Here is a 26,430-nt window from a genome sequence, read left to right as displayed (position 1 = left end):
GGTCACTGATAAGTCATTGTCTCAACGCAGCCTTGAAATGCACGGACAGGGTCCAGGAGCCAAGATGTTCTAGTTTGTTAGCAAGGGGGTGTAATTCTGGTCCTGGAGTGACGGCTGCTTTTCATCCACGGTTTTTGCCAATTAGAATTGTAGTCAGTCAATTCAGGAAGTGATTTGAATTTTAAATTCAAAAATATATATATTTTTTAAATAATTAGCTTCTCCTTTTCAGTTTATGGAGAAATTGTTGAAAATAGGCGGTATTTCAGTGTGCTTCCTGAATTGACCCCAACCCCTATTTATCGTAGCCATTCAATTAGAGATTGCTAACACCTGGCTAACCCATTTTCCAGCAAATCAATTACCTGAATTGATCAATTAAGGGCCAAGGGGAATGAAAATCAGCGGGACTGTGGCACTCGAGTTCAGATGGTTCACAGTCTCATTTTAGAAGACTGGGGTCTAAGCCACGTGCATGCAAACCCTCACACACACACAAATACACTTGTAAACACCATCCTATTCCACTTTAACAGTTTTGAACCTAACAACATGATGATCAAATTTACCATTTTATTACAACCCAATTAAGTCGTTAGATGCATAACTTTCCATAACAGAGGCTTTTTGTTTGCCGGAATTGTTTCATGGCTCGGGGCCTAAAGTCACATATGTTTCCCATTGTAAGGAACTATCTGACAAGCCATTTTCTGGCCAGGGTCCATGGAGGAAAGTCAGCACGAGGAGTCAGTGCTGGGGCGAGATGGTTCAGATTACTTTAATAAAGCATGGAAAACGAGAGGGACTTGGAGATGGAGAAACAGAGAGATGATATAGAGAGATAAAAGCCTTTGTTCCAATGCCTGGGTGCTATTTTTCTCTCCCCTCTGATAAACATTGGCCAGTTTTCTTTAGTCCATGTCGATAACGAGCAGATGGGATTTAGGATTCAGAGGACTGCAAGGAAATGCGCAGAACAAACATCAAGCCTCTTCAACCTCAGAGTGTGTGTGTGTGTGTGTGTGTGTGTGTGTGTGTGTGTGTGTCTACGCATACAGAATACCACACATAGTAAATGTGTAGTGTATTTTTATAGGTTCATTTCTGGATTATACTTTCACCAACGTTAAGAAAACTGAGCGAGCATAATAACAGAAACTCTATTCAGGCTAACCTATTGACTGTGTAGCTGCCGATATTACATGACCTTATACTGAGTGTACAAAACATTAGCAACACCTTCCTAATATTGAGTTGCACCCACTTTTGCCCTCAGAACAGCCTCATATCATCAGGGCATGGATTCTACAAGGTGTCGAAAGTGTTCCACAGGGATGCTGGCCCTTGTTGACTCCAATTCTTCCCACAGTTTTATCAAGTTGGCTGGATATCCTTTGGGTGGTAGACCATTCTAGATACACACTGGAAACTGTTGAGCGTGAAAAACCCAGCACTGTTGCAATTCATGAGCCGGTGCGCCTAGCACCTACTACCATAGCCCATTCAAAGGCATTTACATATTTTGTCTTGCCCATTCACCCTCTGAATGGCACACATACTGTACACATTCTGTGTCTCAAGGCTTAAAAATCCTTATTTAATCTGTCTCCTACCATTCATCTACACTGATTGAATGGGTTTAACTGGTGACATCAGTATGGGATCATAGCTTTCACCTGGATGAACCTGGTCAGTCTATGTCATGTTTTGTATACTCAGTGTATATGTCTATTAGCATCAATGCCCTGTAGCATTGTGGATCCCTATTCTTCCTTGACTTCCTGACTCTTTTCTTCCTGCAGTGTTCCAACGTTCCATGAACTTCCGGAGGAGATACTAAGCAAGCTGGCTGATGTCCTTGAGGAGGTAGGTCCTCCTTTGAAAGCCATTTATGTACACAAATGTGTTCGCCAAGGATACACATTTCTATGGAAACAAAAGAGTTTGTTGGATGAATGGCGTGAATGGATAATGGAGGCCTACGGGTTGAGGATGTTCTTGCTATGCTGAAGGCAGAGAAGGTTTGAGAGTTCTGAGCAACTGGGTATGGTGTTGATGAACTTGTATGTGATGTGACAACACATACAATTGAAATATAATTTAAATTCTTGAAGGACTAATTTAAATTCTTGGAGGAATCTCACCAGTCAAAGATGGTCAGATCACCACTTTTGCCCAGAGGAATGTATATATTGTACCTGTTCTCTGGTTTACCTTTTTTGTTTCGGTTTCCTCTCTGAATTATTTCAGACTTCTGGTGGTTTTGTAAAAGGTTATATGTTTTCTTTGGACATTGCAATAGCAATGATTTTTTTAGCACCACACTTCTGAGCTCCATTTAAACTATTTGTTATCCTTTTTCCTTTGATAAGTTCTCCAGTTTCACTTTGGCTGCAAACTGCTTTTTACATTTAGTTTGTCCTGCAGGCTTTTAGAAGCCTGTAGCATTTGCATTTCTGTGTGTGTGTGTGTGTGTGTGTGTGTGTGTGTGTGTGTGTGTTCAGATAATGGCCAGGAAGTGGTCCCAATTTTGGCCATAAAGTGTTCACTTCACAAGGACAGAAAAATCTATCAATTATGCTAAGCTATGAAAAATCTATGCACTCTCTACAACTTAAGGTTTTTCCTATTCCGTTTTAGTTTCTTTCAACATAAATATTTACCTCTCTTTCAAGAGAATGTATACATGACACACAATCATTAAAGTTCATTTTAAAGCTATAATATTGTTTTAGCATGTTATTCAATGTGTGTATAACGCTTGCCATTTCGTAGAAAATGAGAACCTTTGTGACTGCAGTGGTAAAATGAAGCAATGCATTTAAAAAAGAACAGACCATCTGACTAATGCTTGGGACATACACTGACTGCCAAACACAAACCAAAATAACATGTTAACATTATGTTTCTGAGAGCCCCTCTGTGTCATTCAATACTATGTTGTATTCACCAAAGTACTGTTTATTCTAATGTCAATCAGGTGCTGTCTTATTGATTTGTCTGAGATAGACTGAGACATACAGTGCATACGGAAAGTATTCAGACCTCTTCCCTTTTTCCACATCTTGTGGAAATACCCCATAATGACAAAGTGAAAACAGGTTTTTATAGATGTTTGCAAATGTATAAAATAAAAAAAGAGAAATACCTTATTTACTTAAGTATTCAGACCCTTTGCTATGAAACTTGAAATTGAGCTCAGGTGCATCCTTGAGATGTTTTTACAACTTGATTGGACATGATTTGTAAAGGCATACACCTGTCTATATCAGGTCTCACAGTAGACAGGGCATGTTAGAGCAAGAATCTAGCCATGAGGTCAAAGGAATTGTCCGTAGAGCTCCGAGACAGGATTTTGTCAATGCACAGATCTGGGGAAGGGTACTAAAAAATGTCTGCAGCATTGAAGGTCCCCAAGAACACTGTGACCTCCATCATTCTTGTATGGAAGAAGTTTGGCACCACCAAAAGTATTCCTAGGGCTGGCCGCCCGGACAAACTGAGCAATCAAGGGAGAAGGGCCTTGGTCAGGGAGGTGATGGTCACTCTGACAGAGTTCCAGTTCCTCTGTGGAGATGGGAGAACCTTCCAGAAGGACAATCATCTCTGCAGCACTCCACAAATCAGGTCTTTATGGTAGAGTGGCCAGACACTCCTCATTAAAAGGCACATGATAGCCCACTTGGTGTTGGCCAAAATACAACTAAAGACTGACCTTGAGAAACAAGATTCTCTTGTCTGATGAAACCAAGATTGAACTCTTTGGCCTGAATGCCAAGCGTCCCGGAGAAAACCTGGCACCATCCCTACGGTGAAGCATGGTGGTGGCAGCATCATGCTGTGGGGATGTTTTTCAGCGGCAGGGACTGGTAGACTAGTCAGGATCGAGGGAAAGATGAATGGAGCAAAGCACTGAGAGATCCTTGATGAAAACCTGCTCCAGAGTGCTCAGGACCTCAGACTGGGCCGAAGGTTCACCTTCCAACAGGACAACAACCCTAAGCAAACAGCCAAGACAATGCAGGAGTGGGTTTGGGACAAGTCTCTGAATATCCTTGAATTGCCCAGCAAGAGCCCGGGACTTGAATCCAATCAAACATCTCTGGAGAGAGCTGAAAATAGCTGTGCAGTGACGCTCCCCATCCAACCTGAAAGAGCTTGAGAGGATCTGTGGAGAAGAATGGGAGAAACTCAACAAATACAGGGTATGCCAAGCTTGTAGTGTCATAAACAAGATGTCACGTGTGCTCCTTCTCCGGCTTCTATTTCACTAGGCTGCTCGTTATGGCGCACACCTGTCTCCATCGTTACGCACACTTGTGCATTGTCAGACTCATCAGGACTCCATCACTTCCTTGATTACCTGCCCTGTATATAAATGTGATATTTCAGTTTGGGATTTATTTATACATTTGCTAACATTTCTAAAAACCTGTTTTGGCTTTTCATTATGGGATAGTGTGTCTAGATGAATGAGGAAAAAAACGCACACATCTAAACCCTGTTGCTAACAGGTACGTGTATATTGGGGCAGATCGCTAGAACACCACCCAGGATTTGACTGCTATACTGAAAAACAAGAAGACAATGTAACCTCTATGTTTTGAGATTGGATGACCATAATATACAAAGGTCAGCATCTGTTTCCATGGGCAGTGTGTTTAGTTGGTCTGGTGTGGCACATTGGTCACAGTGTATTGATTGGCTGAGCCCTCTACAGGTTAAATGTCACAGCTTTGTCTTACAAAGGCCAGATACTCACTCTCACATACCACATTCAACCATCTTTGCCTGGATAAATGGCAGTGTGTTACACATAATCCTGTCTTTACAGGTTAACACACCTAACTCTGTGTATGAGATTCAAGGAGAGGCTTTCAAATCAAGAGAAAACACAGGAAATGAGAGTGTGAAGAATATGGAGCGTGCGTGTGCGTGCATGCACATACACGTGCGGCTGTGCCTATGTGCTCATATGTGTGTAAATATGTTTGTGCTTTCAAAGTATTGTTGCTTCAGGGCACTCTGCACCCCAACTAAGATACAATACTGAGGGAAAACCTTTTCACCAATGCAACGTGTTCAAGGTGTCTCACCCTGGGGTGAAGTGGGTATTAGACAGAGGTGCCTGGGTGACTCATCCTTCTCACTTATCTTCTCCTCTTTGGTTCCAGACACACTATGAGGATGGAGAGTACATCGTCAGACAGGGAGCCACAGGAGACACCTTCTTCATTGTCAGCAAGGGAATGGTGAGACCCTCATCATCATCAACATTATTGATATAGGGCTCTCAGCCAGACATGTTACCTTCTGTCCCAGCCAGGGAGCCAAATAAGGTCAACGATTTACCCCATTCAAATTATCAAGATGTACAGTATCCATCTGTCTCAACTAGTGGAACAAACTTCTCTCTCTCTCTCTCTCACACTCTCACTTTCTCTCGCTCTCTCTTTGTGTGTCTTATCCTGGGTCTTTCTTTCCCTTTTTGTCTTCCCAGATCATATTCAAAGTTGAATTATCACTATTTCCCTCAGATTTAGCTATGCATTTCTGGTGGATGTGATGTCATACTGCAATAGAACCTTCTAATGAATGAAGATAGAAGCCTTAATTAAGTCAAACGACCTTCTATATCTTCACTTTGGCCATTTCTGCTGGACCTCCATCGCTCAGTTGTCAGCTAGCTAATGACCTGGTTAGTGGTTCCTCACAGACCATAGCACCAAGATGTCCATCAAAGATGTACAAAGATTTAGCATGCACAGATATGTCCATCACCCCTGCTCTGCATTAACCTCACTTTGATGTTGAATAATGTAGTGATTAGTCAACCATACAGTTACAGAAATGTCCATTACAGAAGGGTTTTAGGTACTTACAGTGCAGCTCATGGTCCCATAGGTCCCTTCTCTCAGAATGTATAACTGCTCACTCCCCCCTTATGGATTTAAAGTGGCACCCCACCCCTTTGTCCAGGTGAATGTGACCAGGGAAGACAAGCCCAGCGGGGATCCTGTCTACCTCCGCAGCATGGGGAAAGGAGACTGGTTCGGAGAGAAGGCCCTGCATGGGTAAGACTGATAAGCCCTCTACTCACACTTCTGTCTCCCACTCTTTGCCCTGCCCCCACTCTTTCTATATCTCTTTCCCTCCTTGTCTTTCCTCCATTTCTCTTTCTTTTTCTCTCTACCTGCCCATCTCGCTCTCCCTCTCTCTCCCTTTCATTCTCTTTTCCTCTTCGTCTTTCTAGGCAGGTGCTCTGTGGCAATGGATCAATCAGAATTGTGACCAGAATATCTGTTATGTGCATACCCCCAATAAACCACATGCATCACATTGCCTGAGTGATCTCCCCCCTGACACATTGTGAATTACCTTGAGAACCTGGCAAGTGCTTGTATAAATCCAATGCATCATTATCATTGTCCGCAAATGTATTGGGTAAGACCGTACTTACAGTATATACTTCATTGTATTTATGTGTAGTTATGTACTCATGAACTTCACCTGTACAAAGGACTCCAATGTCGGACGTAGCCTTCTTTTCATTCCTTATTACCTTGTATTTCATAATGATTATTATGTTTTTTTGATCACATTATGCATTTTACCACAATTTCCACAAAATTCTCATTACCGCAACAGTACAAAAAAGGAATACACAAATCAATTTCTAATATATTTTTTAACATTGCTCCTCTAATGAAAGGCCTGAGTTAAACGTACACTGAAAAGACAAATATGTAAAATGAAATTATAAAACATATCAAATTAAACCAGACTTTTTCCATAATTTGAACTTTTTGGCTGTTTCAGTAATGAGAAGGCCAAGTGGGGTAAAAGGGGTGTTTGAGAATAAGAACCTCATTCTGAAGGCATATGTGACCGACCGGCTCAAGTCGGTCTTATTTGAAATTGTGTTTTTTATATTGGATAAAAGTAGAGACTCAAAATTGTATATCATACGCTACAGGAATAATGGGATATTAATTTTGCTTTGAAAGTTGATAAACTTGTAAACTCACTTTTTATAAAATGTACTTTTAATGTTTTGGTACTGGTACTGGAGAGCTCTTCTTTGTCTACACCCATTCAGCATCGTTCACACCCCCTTAAGCTTTAGCCCTACCCGTCTCTTTAAGGGTTGATCCGAGCATTCTGTACAAACAACAGCAGTCAAGCACCCAAGCTAACTTGCTAGCTACTTCCAGACATGAGAAACGAGAGAACAGCTCACTGAACATCACTTGCCCTAGCAGAGCTGGTTAGGCTGTTATGTTATGCAGAGCGTTGGTCAGAGTGCTGTCAGATTGACCGCTTGTATATTCAGAGCGTTTCACTCGCGGAGCGTTCAGAGCACACACTGGACGCTCTGGCCGATGAGTAAGGTTGATCCGAACATTTTAACCTCACAACGGCAGTCAAGCACCCACGCTAACTGGGTAACATTGGCTGGTTAGGCTGTTTTCATGTTATCCAGATCGTTGGTGACTGTTACTGTGCTTGTGGCAACAATTTAATTCTGTTTTTTTGCTGACGTTTACTGACACCGGCCATATTCAACGGGTGTTCAGCGTTCGTAAATTCATCAGTTATTCTGTGCTCTGGCACACTCAGACGAGAGTCTTTTGTTTAGACATGTAGCTAGCTAGGTAAACAATGAATCATAATGCCAACTCATGACTTTACTATCCTGAATGAATCTGCAGGTAGCTAACCAACCAGGTTCAATGTTAGTTAACTAACATTAGGCTATAACTAGTCAAGCAAATGGCTCTGAGATATGAATAATAAGATCATACACATAACGTTAGCTAGCGAGCCAGCTAACGTTAGCTAGCTAACAGTACACTTTAACTTGAAATGAAACCACTTTCTGTCAAAATTAGAAATGTGTAACGTGGGAATATGTAACAAGCTAGGCTATCTTACCCATATATATCATGGATGGACGCGTCTCCTGTCGGATGCCATGGTTGCCCTTAGTTTGAAGATTTAATTTGGAGAGAGGTGTTTTCTCCTTCTCCTTAGCTAACATCCTCGAATTCCACTGATTTAAAAACTTGGTCCCCACGAAGTGGAGAGCATACACGTAACGTTAGCTAGTGAGCCAGTCAGCTAACGTTAGCTAGCTAACAATACATTTTACCTTGACATTAGGCGTATGCAGTTTTACTACGCAATACCTTTTTTTAAAGCCTGCATTAGAGAGGATTACCTAGACATACTGACCAGCTCAAATAGACAGAAGCATGCTATATGACAGACCAATCCAAACTCATCTCTCAGGCATGTCCAGCCCACTTATTATCTCAGCCAATCATGGCTAGCGGGAAGGTTGCTAACTTTTTCTGTCGCTAAACCAACTAGGCTCATAATTTAACAATTGTATTCGTATTTGCAGATGGCATACCAGTTTGTTATAAAGGCAAATGAAAGTTCATATGTTCGAGAAGGCATTTCTGACAAAAAACGCATTTAAAAACGTTTATGTTCAAACAGCTCTCCTGTGAAGTAGTGACACGCGACATACGCCTAGTTTCCTTAACTTAACCTCTACTACTCCTCTAGATGATGCATCATGGATGAATAAAACTTTGTAAAAAAAACTGATTGGAATTTTTACAGGAACTTGAAAATGGGTTACGTAATGAGATGTCCACAGACACTGTGAGTACATACAGTGCCTTGCGAAAGTATTCGCCCCCCTTGAACTTTGCGAACTTTTGCCACATTTCAGGCTTCAAACATAAAGATATAAAACTGTACTTTTTTGTGAAGAATCAACAACAAGTGGGACACAATCATGAAGTGGAACGACATTTATTGGATATTTAAAACTTTTTTAACAAATCAAAAACGGAAAAATTGGGCGTGCAAAAATATTCAGTCCCCTTAAGTTAATACTTTGTAGCGCCACCTTTTGCTGCGATTACAGCTGTAAGTCGCTTGGGGTATGTCTCTATCAGTTTTGCACATCGAGAGACTGACATTTTTTCCCATTCCTCCTTGCAAAACAGCTCGAGCTCAGTGAGGTTGGATGGAGAGCATTTGTGAACAGCAGTTTTCAGTTCTTTCCACATATTCTCGATTGGATTCAGGTCTGGACTTTGACTTGGCCATTCTAACACCTGGATATGTTTATTTTTGAACCATTCCATTGTAGATTTTGCTTTATGTTTTGGATCATTGTCTTGTTGGAAGACAAATCTCCATCCCAGTCTCAGGTCTTTTGCAGACTCCATCAGGTTCATCAGATTCTTCCAGAATGGTCCTGTATTTGGCTCCATCCATCTTCCCATCAATTTTAACCATCTTCCCTGTCCCTGCTGAAGAAAAGCAGGCCCAAATCATGATGCTGCCACCACCATGTTTGACAGTGGGGATGGTGTGTTCAGCTGTGTTGCTTTTACGCCAAACATAACGTTTTGCATTGTTGCCAAAAAGTTCAATTTTGGTTTCATCTGACCAGAGCACCTTCTTCCACATGTTTGGTGTGTCTCCCAGGTGGCTTGTGGCAAACTTTAAACAACACTTTTTATGGATATCTTTAAGAAATGGCTTTCTTCTTGCCACTCTTCCATAAAGGCCAGATTTGTGCAATATACGACTGATTGTTGTCCTATAGACAGAGTCTCCCACCTCAGCTGTAGATCTCTGCAGTTCATCCAGAGTGATCATGGGCCTCTTGGCTGCATCTCTGATCAGTCTTCTCCTTGTATGAGCTGAAAGTTTAGAGGGACGGCCAGGTCTTGGTAGATTTGCAGTGGTCTGATACTCCTTCCATTTCAATATTATCGCTTGCACAGTGCTCCTTGGGATGTTAAAGCTTGGGAAATCTTTTTGTATCCAAATCCGGCTTTAAACTTCTTCACAACAGTATCTCGGACCTGCCTGGTGTGTTCTTCATGATGCTCTCTGCGCTTTTAAATTTTTATTTTTTTTTACCCCTTTTTCTCCCCAATTTCGTGGTATCCAATTGTTGTAGTAGCTACTTTCTTGTCTCATTGCTACAACTCCCGTACGGGCTCAGGAGAGACGAAGATTGAATGTCATGCGTCCTCCGATACACAACCCAACCAGCCGTACTGCTTCTTAACACAGCGCACATCCAACCCGGAAGCCAGCTGCACCAATGTGTCGGAGGCTACACCGTGCACCTGGCAACCTTGGCTAGCGGGCACTGCGCCCGGCCCGCCACAGGAGTCGCTGGTGCGCAATGAGACAAGGAGATCCCTACCGACCAATCCCTCCCTAACCCGGACGACGCTAGGCCAATTGTGCATCGCCCCACGGACCTCCCGGTCGCGGCCGGTTACTACAGAGCCTGGGCGCGAACCCAGGGACTCTGATGGCACAGCTGGCGCTGCAGTACAGCGCCCTTAACCACTGCGCCACCCGAGAGGCCGCTCTCTGCGCTTTTAACGGAACTCTGAGACTATCACAGTGCAGGTGCATTTATACGGAGACTTGATTACACACAGGTGGATTGTATTTATCATCATTAGTCATTTAGGTCAACATTGGATCATTCAGAGATCCTCACTGAACTTCTGGAGAGAGTTTGCTGCACTGAAAGTAAAGGGGCTGAATAATTTTGCACGCCCAATTTTTCAGTTTTTGATTTGTTAAAAAAGTTTGAAATATCCAATAAATGTCGTTCCACTTCATGATTGTGTCCCACTTGTTGTTGATTCTTCACAAAAAAATACAATTTTATATCTTTATGTTTGAAGCCTGAAATGTGGCAAAAGGTCACAAAGTTCAAGGGGGCCGAATACTTTCGCAAGGCACTGTAAATATTATTAACTAGTATACAATTTTTTTATGGTTTATGGACAAACTACAACAACATATTTTGTGTTTTATTAAAATAAGTAAAATTGTATGACATGACCCGAGAACATAATCTGGACGCATTTCAGTAATGAGAATTTGGGGTGAAAATGTACAAAATTCAGACAAAAGTGTAAAATGTATTTAAAATAACACACTTAGAACTAGACATCTTAGTCCTCAGAATGGTAGTTCATTTTTGCAGATGGATCATGGTTTTGAAACTCAATTTGCTACAGACATGTTTAAAACGTGTTTCATGAGAATCTCCCAGTTAGTCTCCAGTGCGTTTCACCTTGGATGGGTTTGATAATAGCAAAAGAGGAACCAAACGTTCCATAGATCCACACACACGCACACACACACACACACACACACACACACACACACACACACACACACACACACACACACACACACACACACACACACACACACACTGCCACGTGAGTAAAAAATATGGGATGTAGCTAGCACCATCTTGTGGTGACTGAATGAGGAACAATCCCCAATGAGCTCTATTTACCTGTGTGAAGCAAAACAGTTACAATGCATATTGATGTATTGATTAGAAGTAATGCAGACAACCAATTACTGTGGAAGCAATAATTCACTGAGAAATCTCTACCCGTTTGGAGTGAGAGATATATTTCAGTCTAGATCATCAGTTTGCTGTAATTCACTCTTAAGATACAGGGAAAACCTTCAAAATCACGTTTATTTTCCCTATCTCTTGTATTCTCCCTAAGGACATCTAAGAAAGCCATCTGTATGTATCCTCTGAAGGACGCAGTGCCCACTTATTATTGTAACCATTTACCAACAATTCTTTGTCTCGGGGCATCTTGAGAAAAGCGGTCCGCACAACGTTTGCTTTGATGGTCAAGCATGCCTCCCAAATTTAAATTCAATGAATGCTTTTGACCAGGGGGCTTCAAGCTAGGTTTTTAATCAGAGGTTAATGGTGTGTGTCGATGCTTATGAAACTCAATATGTGTGTGATGAAGGACACGCTACATCTCGAGACTCTGACTTTGATCTTTTGTTACAATATTTGCAAATCACATTCTGTTCTCTTACCAATGATACTGGAGTGTGTGTGTGTCTGCCTGCGCACGTGTTTTCATGCGTCTGCATGTTTACGTGCAACAGAAATTGTTCCACTCTCCTTTTAGGTTATAGTCTATCATGTACATAAATCTTGTCGGCAGTTCTTGGAACAGAGGTACCTCAAAACATAGTTGTTGTCCCCAATAGAGCAGCATAGTATCTGATGTCACATTCTTGTATGAACTCCCATTTGAGGTGTAGATCCATCAACAGTGCAGACGATGTGTGCTGTGCTTCGGGGGAGTGTGTGTGTTGTGCGTGTGCGTTCATGTGTGTGGGTTGATAGGACGGTCAGTAGAGGATGAGAGCTTATGTAAAGAGTGTGACATCGTTGACAGAAAAAGGAAACAATATGATTGGTGCTGGTCTCAGGTCCCACCTCAGCCTGTATTGTCATAACCCCTCCTTTGGGACACCAGATCACCATCCAATTACCAGTTTAATTCAAACGCTCGACTGGAAATGTACACCGCTGGCCGGGTCTCTGCCGTGCTGCTCTAAAGGACATTTCAGAGCTCTCTCTCTCTCTCCCTCTCTCTATCTTTCTCTCTCTCTGTGTTTACAAGCAATTGTGAAGGTGTGTGGTGATCAGAGTAAATCAATTGTTTGCAAAGGTTAACAGACAGCAGAAATAGTTTCCAACTACTATTGTCAATATCAACAATATGACAGCCAAAAACATTACCCCGTCAACCAAAGGAGAAGAGGAGAGCATGTGATGGAGACCCCCCTCTATTTCTTAAATGGGCAATCTGGAGTTTAAACAATAACAAAGCCACCCCCGCCACTGTTTCTGTTTCTGATTCAAGGACTGACCATCATCCATGATATAAAAGTATAGTTGTAACCATGTTTTGAGGCTATACAGTGTTTGTTTACATTTACTTAGTTTACAAACAGAGTAAAACAAGCTTATATTTTGGGTTCTGGTGGGGTACGGCAATTGCACTAAGCTCACAAGACATTTATATATTATATCCTTCAAGAATCATTGGGTATCACGTCATTAACTTAAGTCCAAAAATGGATGTAGCAACTGCAGATTGCCCCTTTAACAGTGAATCTATCTATCCCACACAACGGCTGTATTGGGTTGTTGGTGTCTTAATGAAAGGAAATCACCATGGTGTGTAAATAATACAAAAACTGTACACCTTTTAGGAGGCAAATTAGCGAAGCTAGCAGCTCAGTCTCTGTGTGTATGTGCCATTTAGAGGAAAGGGCTCTGCTCATTATCTGAGATAGAAAGCAAAATAGATTTTGTGTGAATCAAATCAAATTGTATTTACAATCTTATTGTGAAATGCTTACTTATAAGCCTTAACCAACAATGCAGTTCAAGAAATAGAGTTAATAAAATATTTATTAAATTAACTAAAGTTTTTAAAAAATGAATCATTCACAAGGTAACACAAGAAATGTACATAACAATAACGAGGCTAAATACAGGGGGTACCGGTACTGAGTCAATGTGCGGGAGTACAGGTTAATCAAGGTCATTTGTGAAATGACTATGCATAGATAATAAACCGCGAGTAGCAGCCGGGTGAGGGGGGGTGGGTGGTGTTCAGTTGTTCAGCAGTCATTTTTCTTGGGGGTAGAAGAGTGTTTTGGTCCTAGACTTGGCGCTCTGGTACCGCTTGCCATGCGGTAGCAGAGAGAACAGTCAATGACTTGGGCGACTGCAGTCATTGACAATTTTTTGGGGCCTTTCTCTGACACTGCCAAGTAAACTCAGCAAAAAAAGAAATGTCCTCTCACTGTCAACTGCGTTTATTTTCAGCAAACAATATTCAACAACTGAGACATAAGCTGAACAAGTTCCACAGACATGTGACTAACATAAATGGAATAAGGTGTCCCTGAACAAAGTAACAGTCAGTATCTGGTGTAGCCACCAGCTGCATTAAGTACTGCAGTGCATCTCCTCCTCATGGACTGCACCAGATTTGCCAGTTCTTGCTGTGAGATGTTACCCCACTCTTCCACCAAGGTACCTGCAAAGTTCCCAGACATTTCTGGGGGGAATGGCCCTAGTCCTCACCCTCCGATCGAACAGGTCCCAGATGTGCTCAATGGGATTGAGATCCGGGCTCTTCGCTGGCAATGGCAGAACGCTGACATTCCTGTCTTGTCGGAAATCATGCACAGAATGAGCAGTATGGCTGGTGGAATTGTTATGCTGGAGGGCCATGACAGGATGAGCCTGCAGGAATTGTACCACATGAGGGAGGAGGATGTCTTCCCTGTAACGCACAGTGTTGAGAAGACATGCAATGACAACAAGCTCAGTCCGATGATGCTATGACACACCGCCCCAGACCTTGACGGACCCTCCACCTCCAAATCGATCCCGTTCCAGAGTACAGGCCTCTGAGTAATTCTCATTCCTAAACGCAAATCTGACTATCACCCACGGTGAGACAATATTTATTTCCTGGGGTGGTAGGTAGATTGAATCCCCGAGCTGACAAGGTAAAAATCTGTCGTTCTGCCCCTGAACAAGGCAATTAATCCACGGTTCCTAGGCCATCATTGAAAATAAGAATTTGTTCTTAAAACCTCTTGAGGATAGGGGAGACGCTAGCGTCTCAACCGGCCAATTTCCAGGGGAAATGCAGATTCAAATAAAATGCTATAAAATTCAAATTTTCATTAAATCACACATGTAAGATACTCAATTAAAGCTACACTCGTTGTGAATCCAGCCAACATGTCAGAAAGCATATGAAGCTATTATCTGATAGCCTGCAGCCATCCTCACCAGCAGTAAACAAAGGGGCTAGCGTAGCAGGCGCTACACAAAACGCTGAAATAAAATTGAAAATATGCATTATCTTTGACGAGCTTCTTTTGTTGGCACTCCAATATGTTCCATAAACATTACAATTGGTCCTTTTGTACGATAAATTCCATCCATATATATCAAAAATGTCCATTTATAAAGCGCGTTTGATCCATAAAAAAACAGCTTAGAAAAACGCAACGTCACTACAAAATATTTCAAAAGTTGCCTATAAACTTTGCCAAAATATTTCAAACGACTTTTGGAATACAGCGTTAGGTATTTTTAAACGTTAATAATCGATCAAATTGTAGACGGGGCAATCTGTATTCAATACATGAATGAAAAGAAAAAAGCTCTGCTCTTCATGTCTTGTGCAACTCACAAAATTGTCCCCTGTTCCGAGTTGGCCTACTTCCTGTTAAGACAAAGAAATAACATCAGCCATATTCCAAACACTGGCGACATCGTGTGGAAGCGGTAGGAACTGAAAGTAGGTTCTTAATACATTTCCAATGGCAAAGACAATATAGGGAAGAAAAAAAAATTCTAAACAGTTAGTCCTCTGGGTTTTGCCTGCTACATAAGTTCTGTTATACTCACAGACATGATAATAATAATATGCATATCTTATATTCTTGGCATGAGTAGCACTCACTTCCGTCATCATGAAGTGCTTTGAGAGACTAGTCAAGGACCATATCACCTCCACCCTACCTGACACCCTAGACCCACTCCAATTTGCTTACCGCCCAAATAGGTCCACAGACGATGCAATCTCAACCACACTGCACACTGCCCTAACCCATCTGGACAAGAGGAATACCTATGTGAGAATGCTGTTCATTGACTACAGCTCGGCATTCAACACCATAGTACCCTCCAAGCTCGTCACCCGCCCTGTGCAACTGGGTACTGGACTTCCTGACGGGCCGCCCCCAGGTGGTGAGGGTAGGCAACAACATCTCCTCCCCGCTGATCCTCAACACTGGGGCCCCACAAGGGTGCGTTCTGAGCCCTCTCCTGTACTCCCTGTTCACCCACGACTGCGTGGCCACGCACGCCTCCAACTCAATCATCAAGTTTGCGGACGACACAACAGTGGTAGGCTTGATTACCAACAACGACGAGACGGCCTACAGGGAGGAGGTGAGGGCCCTCGGAGTGTGGTGTCAGGAAAATAACCTCACACTCAACGTCAACAAAACTAAGGAGATGATTGTGGACTTCAGGAAACAGCAGAGGGAACACCCCCCTATCCACATCGATGGAACAGTAGTGGAGAGGGTAGCAAGTTTTAAGTTCCTCGGCATACACATCACAGACAAACTGAATTGGTCCACTCACACAGACATCATTGTGAAGAAGGCGCAGCAGCGCCTTTTTCAACCTCAGGAGGCTGAAGAAATTCGGCTTGTCACCAAAAGCACTCACAAACTTCTACAGATGCACAATCGAGAGCATCCTGGCGGGCTGTATCACCGCCTGGTACGGCAACTGCTCCGCCCTCAACCGTAAGGCTCTCCAGAGGGTAGTGAGGTCTGCACAACGCATCACCGGGGGCAAACTACCTGCCCTCCAGGACACCTACACCACCCGATGTCACAGGAAGGCCATAAAGATCATCAAGGACATCAACCACCCGAGCCACTGCCTGTTCACCCCGCTATCATCCAGAAGGCGAGGTCAGTACAGGTGCATCAAAGCTGGGACCGAGAGACTGAAAAACAGCTTCTATCTCAAGGCCATCAGACTGTTAAACAGCCACCACTAACATTGAGTGGCTGCTGCCAACACACTGACACTGACTCAACTCCAGCCACTTTAGTAATGGGAATTGATGGGAAATGATGTAAATATATCACTAGCCACTTTAAACAATGCTACCTTATATAATGTTACTTACCCTACATTATTCATCTCATATGCATACGTATATACTGTACTCTATATCATCGACTGTATCCTTATGTAATACATGTATCACTAGCCACTTTAACTATGCCACTTTGTTTACATACTCATCTCATATGTATATACTGTACTCGATACCATCTACTGTATCTGCCTATGCTGCTCTGTACCATCACTCATTCATATATCCTTATGTACATATTCTTTATCCCCTCACACTGTGTACAAGACAGTAGTTTTGGAATTGTTAGTTAGATTACTTGTTGGTTATTACTGCATTGTCGGAACTAGAAGCACAAGCATTTCGCTACACTCGCATTAACATCTGCTTACCATGTGTATGACACAAATACAATTTGATTTGATTTGATTTGATTTTGAGTAGCAGGAAGTTGAAATTGGGCATGCTATTTATTCAAAAGTGAAAATTCTGCCCCCTAGCTTTAAGAGGTTCTTAACTGACCTGCCTAGATAAATAAAGGTAAAACATATATATATATATATATATATATATATATATATATATATATATATATATATATATATATATATATATATATATATATATATATATATATATATATATATTTAAACTGCAACTTGTCAGTGAAGAGCACTTTTTGCCTGTCCTGTCCTGGCGGTGGGTTTGTGCCCATAGGCAACGTTGTTACCGGTGATGTCTGGTGAGGACCTACCTTACAACAGGCCTACAAGCCCTTAGTCCAGCCTCTCTCAGCCTATTGCGGACAGTCTGAGCACTGATGAAGGGATTGTGCATTCCTGGTGTAACTCGGGCAATTGTTGTTGCCATCCTGTACCTGTCCCGCTGGTGTGATGTTTGGATGTACCGATCCTGTGCAGGTGTTGTTACATGTGGTCTGCCACTGCGAGGGCGATCAACTGTCCGTCCTATCTCCCTGTAGCGCTGTCTTAGGCGTCTCACAGTACAGACATTGCAATTTATTGCCCTGGCCACATCTGCAGTCCTCATGCCTCCTTGCAGCATGCCTACGGCACATTCACACAGATGAGCAGGGACCCTGGGCATCTTTCTTTTGGTGTCTTTCAGAGTCAGTAGAAAGTCCTCTTTAGTGTTCTAAGGTTTTGTAACTGTGACCTTAATTGCCTACCTCTGTAATCTGTTAATGTCTTAACAACCATTCCACAGGTGCATGTTCATTAATTGTTTATGGTTAAGCATGGGAAACAGTGTTTAAACCCTTTACAATGAAGATCTGTGAAGTTATTTAGATTTTTATAATTAGCTTTGCAAGACAGGGTCATAAAAAAGGGATGTTTCTTTTTTTCTGAGTTTATATAGGTCCTGGATGTCAGGAATCTTGGCTCAAATGATGTACTGTGCGGTACGCACTACCCTCTAGCGCCTTCCGGTCAGGTGCTGAGCAGTTGTCATATCAGGCGGTAATGCAACCGGTCAGGATGCTCTCAATGTTGCAGTTGTAGAACTTTTTGAGGATCTGGGGACCCATGCCAAATCTTTTCAGTCTCCTGAGGGGGGAAAGGTGTTGTCATGCCCTCTTCACAACTGTCTTGGTGTGTTTGGACCTTGATACTTTGTTGGTGATGTGGACACCAAGGAACTTGAAACTCTCAACCCTCTCCAATTCAGTCCCGTCGATGAGAATGGGGGCCTGTTGTTGTCCTGCTTGTTGGCTGGTTTTCCCTTTGTAATCCGTAATAGTTTTCAAGCCCTGCCACATCCGACGAGCGTCAGAGCCGGTATAGTAAGATTCAATCTTTGTATTGACACTTTGTCTGTTCGTTGTGTCTCGCTCCTTGAAAACAGAAGCTCTAGCCTTTAGCTCGGTGCGGATGTTGCCTGTAATCCATGGCTTCTGATTGGGATATGCACGTACGCTCACTGTTGGGACGACGTCGTTGATGCACTTAGTGATGAAGCAGGTGACTGAGGTGATATACTCCTCAATGCCATTGGAGGAATCCCCAAACAGTCTGTGCTAGCAAAACAGTCCTGTAGCGTAGCATCTGTGTCATCTGACCACTTCTGTATTGAGCGAGTCACTGGTACTTCTTGCTTTAGTTTTTGCTTGTAAGCAGGAATCAGGAGGATAGGATCATTATCAGATTGGGCAAGGGAGAGCGTTATACGTGTCTCTGTTTGTGGAGAAAAGGTGGTCTAGAGTTTTTTTTCCTCTGGTTGCACATGTGATATACTGGTAGAAATGAGGTCAAACTAATTTAAGTTTTCCTGCATTAAAGTCACCGGCCACTAGGAGCGCTGCTTCTGGATGAGCATTTTCTTGTTTGCTTATGGCCTTATATAGCTTGTTGAGTGCGGTCTTAGTCCCAGCGTCGGTTTGTGGTGGTAAATAGACGGCTACGAATAATATAGATGTGAAGTCTCCTGGTAGATAGTGTGGGCTACAGCTTATCATGAGGTTTTCTACTTCAGACGAGCAATACCACGATACTTCTTTAATATTAGACATCGCACACCAGCAGTTATTGACAAATAGACACACACCCCCGCCCCTTGTCTTACCAGACGTAGCTCCTCTGTCTTGCCGAAAAACAGAGCAGACAGTCAGCTCTATATAGTCTGTGTCGTTGTTCAGCCAAGTCTCTGTGAAACATATTACTCCAGTTATTACAGTTTTTAATATCCCGTTGGTAGGATATTCTTAAATGTAGATCATCAACTCTGTTTTCCAATGACTTTGGCCAATAATAGCAAGGGTGGTGATGGTTTACTCACTCGCCAACAAATTCTCACAAGGCACCCAGGCCTCCGTCCCCTGTCTTTTCTTCACACAAATGATGGGGATGAGGGCCTGGTCTCGGGAGGCAGTAAGTCCTTCGCATTGGACTCATTAAAGAAAAATCTTTGTCCAGTTTGAGGTGAGAAATCGCTGTTCTGATGTTCAGAAGCTTTTTTCGGTCATAAGAGACAGTAGCAGCAACATTACGTCTAAAATGAGTTACAAACAATGCGAAAAAACAAACAAAATAGCAAAGTTGGTTAGGAGCCAGTAAAACGGCAGCCATCCCCTCCGGTGCATCTATGTGTGTGTGCGTGCGAACGTACGTGTGTGTTGGGGGTTTCTTTGTTCCAACATGGAAAAAGCAATGTACCCTGTTCTCTTGAGAGGCAGGTATATCTGCCAAAACACTGTTGACAACAGTACAATGAAGCACAATGGCAGAGGCTACATTTGGCTTCTCGCTCTCTCTCTCTCTCTCTCTCTCTCTCTCTCTCTCTCTCTCTCTCTCTCTCCCTCCCTCTCTCTCTCTCTCTCTCTCTCTCTCTCTCTCTCTCTCTCTCTCTCTCTCCCTACCTCTCTCTCTCTCTCTCTCTCTCTCTCTCTCTCTCTCTCTCTCTCTCTCTCTCTCTCTCTCTCTCTCTCTCTCTCTCCCTACCTCTCTCTCTCTCTCTCTGTGTGTGTTTACAAGCAATTGTGAAGGTGTGCAGTGATCAGAGTAAATCAATTGTTTGCAGAGGTTAACAGACAGCAGAAATAGTATTGTCAATATCAACAAAAACGTTACCCCAGCAACAAGAGGAGAGCAGGTGATGGAAAACCCCCTCTAATATGAAACCCTGGAGGTCCCTTAAATGGGCAATCCGGAGTTGAAACAATAACAAAGCCTCCCCTGCCACTGTTTATGTAAAAATCTGAGGGATGGGACTGGATATCAAATTCATAGACAGAGCTATGGATGCAAGGACTGACCATCATCCATGATATACAAGTATAGTTGTCACCATGGTTTGAGGCTATACAGTGTTTGTTGACATTCATTTTGTTTACAAACAGTGGAGTTAAACAGGATTATATTTTGGGTTCTGATGGGGTTCAACAGTTTAACTAAGCTCACGAGGCATTTATAAATGATATCTTTCAAGAATTAATGGTATCACGTCATTAACTTAAGTCCAAAAATGGATGTAAAAACTGCAGATTGCCCCTTTAACAGTGAACAGCTAGCAGCTCAGTCTCTTTGTGGGCCCTGCTCATTATCTGAGATAGAAAGCAAAATAGATTTTGTCCGTGTGTGTGTGTGTGAATGTGTGCATGCGTATGTGTGTTGGGGGTTTCTTTCTTCCGACATGGAAAAAGCAATGTACCCTGTCCTCTTGAGAGGCAGGTATATCTGCCAAAACACTGTTGACATCAGTAGCACAATGGCAGAGAGGCTACATTTGGCACATAGTCCCAGTTCACACCCAGCAGGTGTTTATGATGGCAAGTACAAGGATGTACCACTCAGGGACTGGATTTAGTTCAATTAATACCCCCTTCAGCCTCCCGCCTCCCTCCCTCCACATGCCCTGTGCATGCCCATGTGAGAAAAAACCCTCTCTCTTTCCTCTTTAGCCCATCTTTACCACAACACTCCTTAATGGTTGCCTCCTCTCCTCTCTTTTCCACTGGTGAAACCCTTGTCGTTTCCTGCAGCTGTGACCTTTTGAGATAGGGAGTGTGTGTTTGCGTGTGTGTGTTTGGAAAATGGGTAGTGGTGGTGGGGGGGGGGGGGGGGGGGGGTGTATGAGGAGGCTAGATGGCATGAGAAGGGCTTGTCACCTCGGTCCATGTGAAATAGGTTGCGTAGAAGCTTCAACATATGGGTCATTCCTCCCCTACTTAGACACGACAGTGTGACTTGACTTACATGTCAACAGCTCTAATGCTGATACACTTTCTCACCGACCGGGAGTAAAGCTTGATTCCGCACTTGTTCAGTACTGTATTTAGTACAGTATTTAGTGTATGCTCATCTTTTGCCAACATAGTTTTCCTGTTATGAATTTGGATGAAGTGGAATACTGTATGGACTCCTCCATCTGCCGCATTAAGTGTTAGGTTTCAGTGTGTCTTAGAGTGGTCTTCACTTGACCCTGAGATCTGTTAAAGTTTGTGTAGACAGCTTGCATGGACTCGCCTTCCCAGCTGTAAGTGTAGATTTGAGTGTTCTCAGTGATATGGTAGTGTGTGTGTGTGTGTGTGTGTGTGTGTGTGTGTGTGTGTCTGTGTGTGTGTGTGTGTGTGTGTGTGTGTGTGTGTGTGTGTGTGTGTGTGTGTGTGTGGACTGGTCGTGCTAGTTAGACTGGAGGGGCCATGGAGTCCTGGGACAACTCAGACTCTGAGAGCGACTGGGGAGACGAGTCCTCGGAAGAAGAGGATATCGATGATGTCACTAACAATACAGAGTGAAGCTGGTTTTACTTTTGGTACTGTTTACTGTCACTAATGTCCATGTATTTGTCAACACAAAGCTTGATAATCCTATGATGACATTTTTCCATGGCAAGTCTGTGGTTTCCTAACGTATCAAAAGCAGTGTTAGAATGATTTATCAAAATGTGGAACACAATGTTTTTATTGTGTAATAACTATTTTTCCATGTCATTTTAAACACATACCTGGTCGTTAATGTTTCATAAAAAAAGGTGTTGCTGTATTCTGTGTAATATGTGTTACTAATGACCGTATGTGTGTTCTGTTGCAGGGAGGACATCAGGACAGCAAACGTCATCGCTGCAGAGGCCGTTACATGTCTGGTCATCGACAGAGAGTGAGTGTTCAAAACCTCAGTACCTTCTCTTGTATTCTGAAATGGTTTTAATCATTTGGTCTAGAATCTTATATAACATAAGCTTTTATCCAAAGCAACTTTTTTTGTACAAATGTCCCTGGGATTTGAACCCATAACCCTGATGTTGCAAGCATCATGCTCTACCAACTGAGCCATACAGGACACTCATTGTGTCACTGCTAACATCAGTATATCATTTTGCTGTAATGTAAGAGCAGGGTTGGGTGGTATCAGGTTAGCCCCTGTTATGGAGCAGGCCTCTCATGGGCAACCCTTAGTGAGTGAGTCATCTGAATGAGATGATTATTAGGGTCTGTCACTCTGTCACACAGACCGCTAATGCTCTCTCACCTCACATAGCCAGCTTGCCATATGCGTCAACAAGAATGGGTTGGGTTTGGGGCCAGGATGAGAGAGAGGTTAGCGGTGGCAGGGGGGGAAGAGAGAGGGAGGGAAAGAGAGCGATAATGAGAATTAGGGGATAATGGTGAGAGGGAAACTCCAGCAGAGATACAGTTGAAGTCAGAAGTTTACATACACATTACATACACATTGAAACTCAGTTTTTCACAATTCATGACATTTAATCCTAATAAAAAATCCCTGTCTTAGGTCAGTTAGGATCACCACTTTATTTTAAGAATGTGAAATGTCAGAATAATAGTAGAGAGAATTGTTTTTTTTCAGCTTTTATTTCTTTCATCACATTCCAAGTGGGTCAGAAGTGTACATACACTTAATTAGTATTTGGTAGCATTGCCTTTAAATTAAATTGTTTAACTTGTGTCAAACGTTTCGGGTAGCCTTCCACAAGCTTCCCACAATAAGTTGCGTGAATTTTGGCCCATTCCTCCTGACAGAGCTGGTGTAACTCAGTCAGGTTTGTAGGCCTCCTTGCTTTCACACACTTTTTCAGTTCTGCCCACAAATATTCTATAGGATTGAGGTCAGGGCTTTGTGATGGCAATCCAATACCTTGAATTTGTTGTCCTTGAGCCATTTTGCAACAACTTTGGAAGTATTCTTGGGGTCATTGTCCATTTGGAAGACCCATTTGTGACCGAGCTTTAACTTCCTGACTGATGTCTTGAGATGTTGCTTCAATATATCCACATAATTTTCCTACCTCATGATGCCATCTATTTTGTGAAGTGCACCAGTCCCTCCTGCAGCAAAGCACCCCCACAACATGATGTTGCCACCCCCATGCTTCACGGTTGGGATGGGGTTCTTCGGCCTGCAAGCCTCCCCCTTTTTCCTCCAAATGTAACGATGGTCATTATGGCCAAACAGTTCTATTTTTGTTTCATCCGACCAGAGCACATTTCTCCAAAAAGTACAATCTCTGTCCCCATGTGCAGTTGCAAACCATAGTCTGGATTTTTTATGGCAGTTTTGGAGCAGTGGCTTCTTCCTTGCTGAGCAGCCTTTCAGGTTATTTCGATATAGGACTCGTTTTACTGTGGATATAGATACTTTTGTACCTGTTTAATCCAGCATCTTCACAAGGTCCTTCCTTTGCTGTTGTTCTGGGAAAGATTTGCACTTTTTGCACCAAAGTACATTCATCTCTCGGGGACAGAACGCGCCTCCTTCTTGAGCGGTATGGCGGCTGCATGGTCCCATGGGGGTTATACTTGCATACTATTGTTTGTACATATGAACATTGTACCTTAAGGCGTCTGGAAATTGCTCCCAAGGATGAACCAGACTTGTGGAGGTCTACAATTTTATTTTTCTGAGGTCCTAGATGATTTCTTTTGATTTTCCCATATCAAGCAAAGAGGCACTGAGTTTGAAGGTAGGCCTTGAAATACATCCACAGGTACACCTCCAATTGACTGAAATTATGTCAATTAGCCTATCAGAAGCTTCTATAGCCATGACATAATTTTCTGGAATTTTCCAAGCTGTTTAAAGGCACAGTCAACTTAATGTACAGTATGTAGTAAACTTCTGACCCACTGGAATTGTGATACGGTGAATTATAAGTGAAATAATCTGTCTGTAAACAATTGTTGGAAAAATGAGTTTTAATGGCTCCAACCTAAGTGTATTTAAACTTCTGACTTCAACTGGATGTGTGTGTGTGTGTGTGTGTGTGTGTGTGTGTGTGTGTGTGTGTGTGTGTGTGTGTGTGTGTGTGTGTGTGTGTGCTTGCGCATGTGTTTGCATGTCACAATGTAAGTATTTTGGCATGAGGATTTAGCCTTGGCAGCCAGGGTTGTAAGCTGGTATTTCAGTTGTAAAGATATCAATTGAAATGTACATTTATCCTTATTATCCTTCATTTTCATATTCATCAATATTTGCTTAAGCATTTATGGGTCTAGGGCTCAAGCAATCCAAACAGAGATGATATGTGTGGGGAATCTGGGTATTATAAATTGAGACCAAGTGGTTTCCACTTCAAACAAACAACAATCTTACAAAGGTTTTTTTAACATTCATAAAGTTTTCATAGTACTATAAAGATGCAATACACAGCTGCACTAGATAGTCATATGGAGAATAAGTGTGTCACACCCTGACCATAGTTTGCTTTGTATGTTTCTATGTTTTGGTTGGTCAGGGTGTGATCTGAGTGGGAATTCTATGTTGGATGTCTTGTTTGTCTATTTCTATGTCTGGCCTGATATGGTTCTCAATCAGATGCAGGTGTTAGTCATTGTCTCTGATTGGGAACCATATTTAGGTAGCCTGGGTTTCACTGTGTGTTTGTGGGTGATTGTTCCTGTCTCTGTGTTTTGCACCAGATAGGGCTGTTTTGGGTTTTCACATTTCCTTGTTTTGTAGTTTATTCATGTATAGTTTTCCTTTATTAAACGAACATGAATCATCACCACGCTGCGTTTTGGTCCGCCTCTACTTCACAACAGGAAAACCGTCTACAGAATCACCCACCACAACAGGACCGAGCGGCGTGGTAACGGGCAACAGCAGCGAAAAGAGGAATGGACATGGGAGGACGTTTTGGACAGCAGGAGTATGGACTATACTACTTGGGAGGAGATAGACAGGTGGGCGGTCGACCCAGGGAGAGTGCCGGAGCCCACCTGGGATTTGATGGAGCAGTGCGCAGAAGGTTATCGGAGAATGGAGTTGGAGAGACAAGCACGGCGGCGCGGTAGGAAGCCCGAGAGTCAGGGAGTATGGCGAGGCCAGGTAGGAGACCTACGCCAACTTCCTGTGCTTACCGGGGGGCTAAAGAGACCGGACAGGCACCGTGCTATGCTGTGGAGCGCACGGTGTCCCCAGTGCGGGTGCATAGCCCGGGTGCGGTACATTCCAGCTCCACGTATCGTCCGGGCTAGAGTGAGCATTGAGCCAAGTGCCATGAAGCCGGCTCTACGCAGCTGGTCTCCAGTGCGTCTCATTGGGCCGGCTTACATGGCACCAGCCTTGCGCATGGTGTCCCCGGTTCACCTGCATAGCCCAGTGCGGGCTATTCCACCTCGCCGCACTGGCAGGGCGACCGGGAGCATTCAACCAGGTAGGGTTGGGCAGGCTCGGTGCTCAAGAGCTCCAGTGTGCCTGCACAGTCCGGTCTACCCAGTACCACCTCCACGTACCAGCCCTCCGGTGGCAGCTCCCCGCACCAGGCTTCCTGTGCGTGTTCTCGGCCCAGTACCACCAGTGCCAGCACCACGCATCAGGCCTACAGTGCGACTCGCCTGTCCAGCGCTGCCAGAGCCTTCCTCCTCTCCAGCGCTGCCGGAGTCTCCCGCCTATCTAGCGCTGCCAGAGCCTTCCTCCTCTACAGCGCTGCCGGAGTCTCCCGCCTGTTCAGCGTAGTCAGAGCCTTCCTCCTCTACAGCGCTGTCGGAGTCTCCCGCCTGTTTAGCGCTGCCAGAGCCTTCCGCCTCTACAGCGCTGCCGGAGTCTCCAGTCTGCAAGGAGTCTCCAGTCTGCAAGGAGTCTCCAGTCTGCAAGGAGTCTCCAGTCTGCAAGGAGTCTCCAGTCTGCAAGGAGTCTCCAGTCTGCAAGGAGTCTCCAGTCTGCAAGGAGCCGCCAGTCTGCAAGGAGTCTCCAGTCTGCAAGGAGTCTCCAGTCTGCAAGGAGCCGCCAGTCTGCAAGGAGCCGCCAGTCTGCAAGGAGCCGCCAGTCTGCAAGGAGCCGCCAGTCTGCAAGGAGCCGCCAGTCTGCAAGGAGCCGCCAGTCTGCAAGGAGCCGCCAGTCTGCAAGGAGCCGCCAGTCTGCAAGGA

General features: G+C 43.5%; 1 protein-coding gene across 4 annotated transcripts in view; it reads left to right on the top strand.

Moving 5' to 3' along the window:
* Positions 1–26,430, top strand: part of LOC110528926 (cGMP-dependent protein kinase 1) — a 149,775-nt gene that overhangs the window by 106,647 nt on the left and 16,698 nt on the right. For all 4 annotated transcript variants that reach the window (XM_036984926.2, XM_090240407.1, XM_021611105.3 and 1 more), the window contains exons 5-8: positions 1,803–1,866; positions 5,175–5,252; positions 5,980–6,074; positions 22,139–22,204. In XM_036984926.2, coding sequence (XP_036840821.1) covers positions 1,803–1,866; positions 5,175–5,252; positions 5,980–6,074; positions 22,139–22,204 — 303 coding nt within the window. The remainder of the gene's footprint in view (positions 1–1,802; positions 1,867–5,174; positions 5,253–5,979; positions 6,075–22,138; positions 22,205–26,430) is intronic.

The sequence above is a fragment of the Oncorhynchus mykiss genome, chromosome 1 (assembly GCF_057628025.1).
Source record: "Oncorhynchus mykiss isolate SJ-2025 chromosome 1, ASM5762802v1, whole genome shotgun sequence".
NCBI classification, from domain to species: domain Eukaryota; kingdom Metazoa; phylum Chordata; class Actinopteri; order Salmoniformes; family Salmonidae; genus Oncorhynchus; species Oncorhynchus mykiss.
The sequence above is the reverse complement of the archived record's forward strand: the minus strand, read 5'-3'. Positions and strand labels throughout refer to the sequence as shown.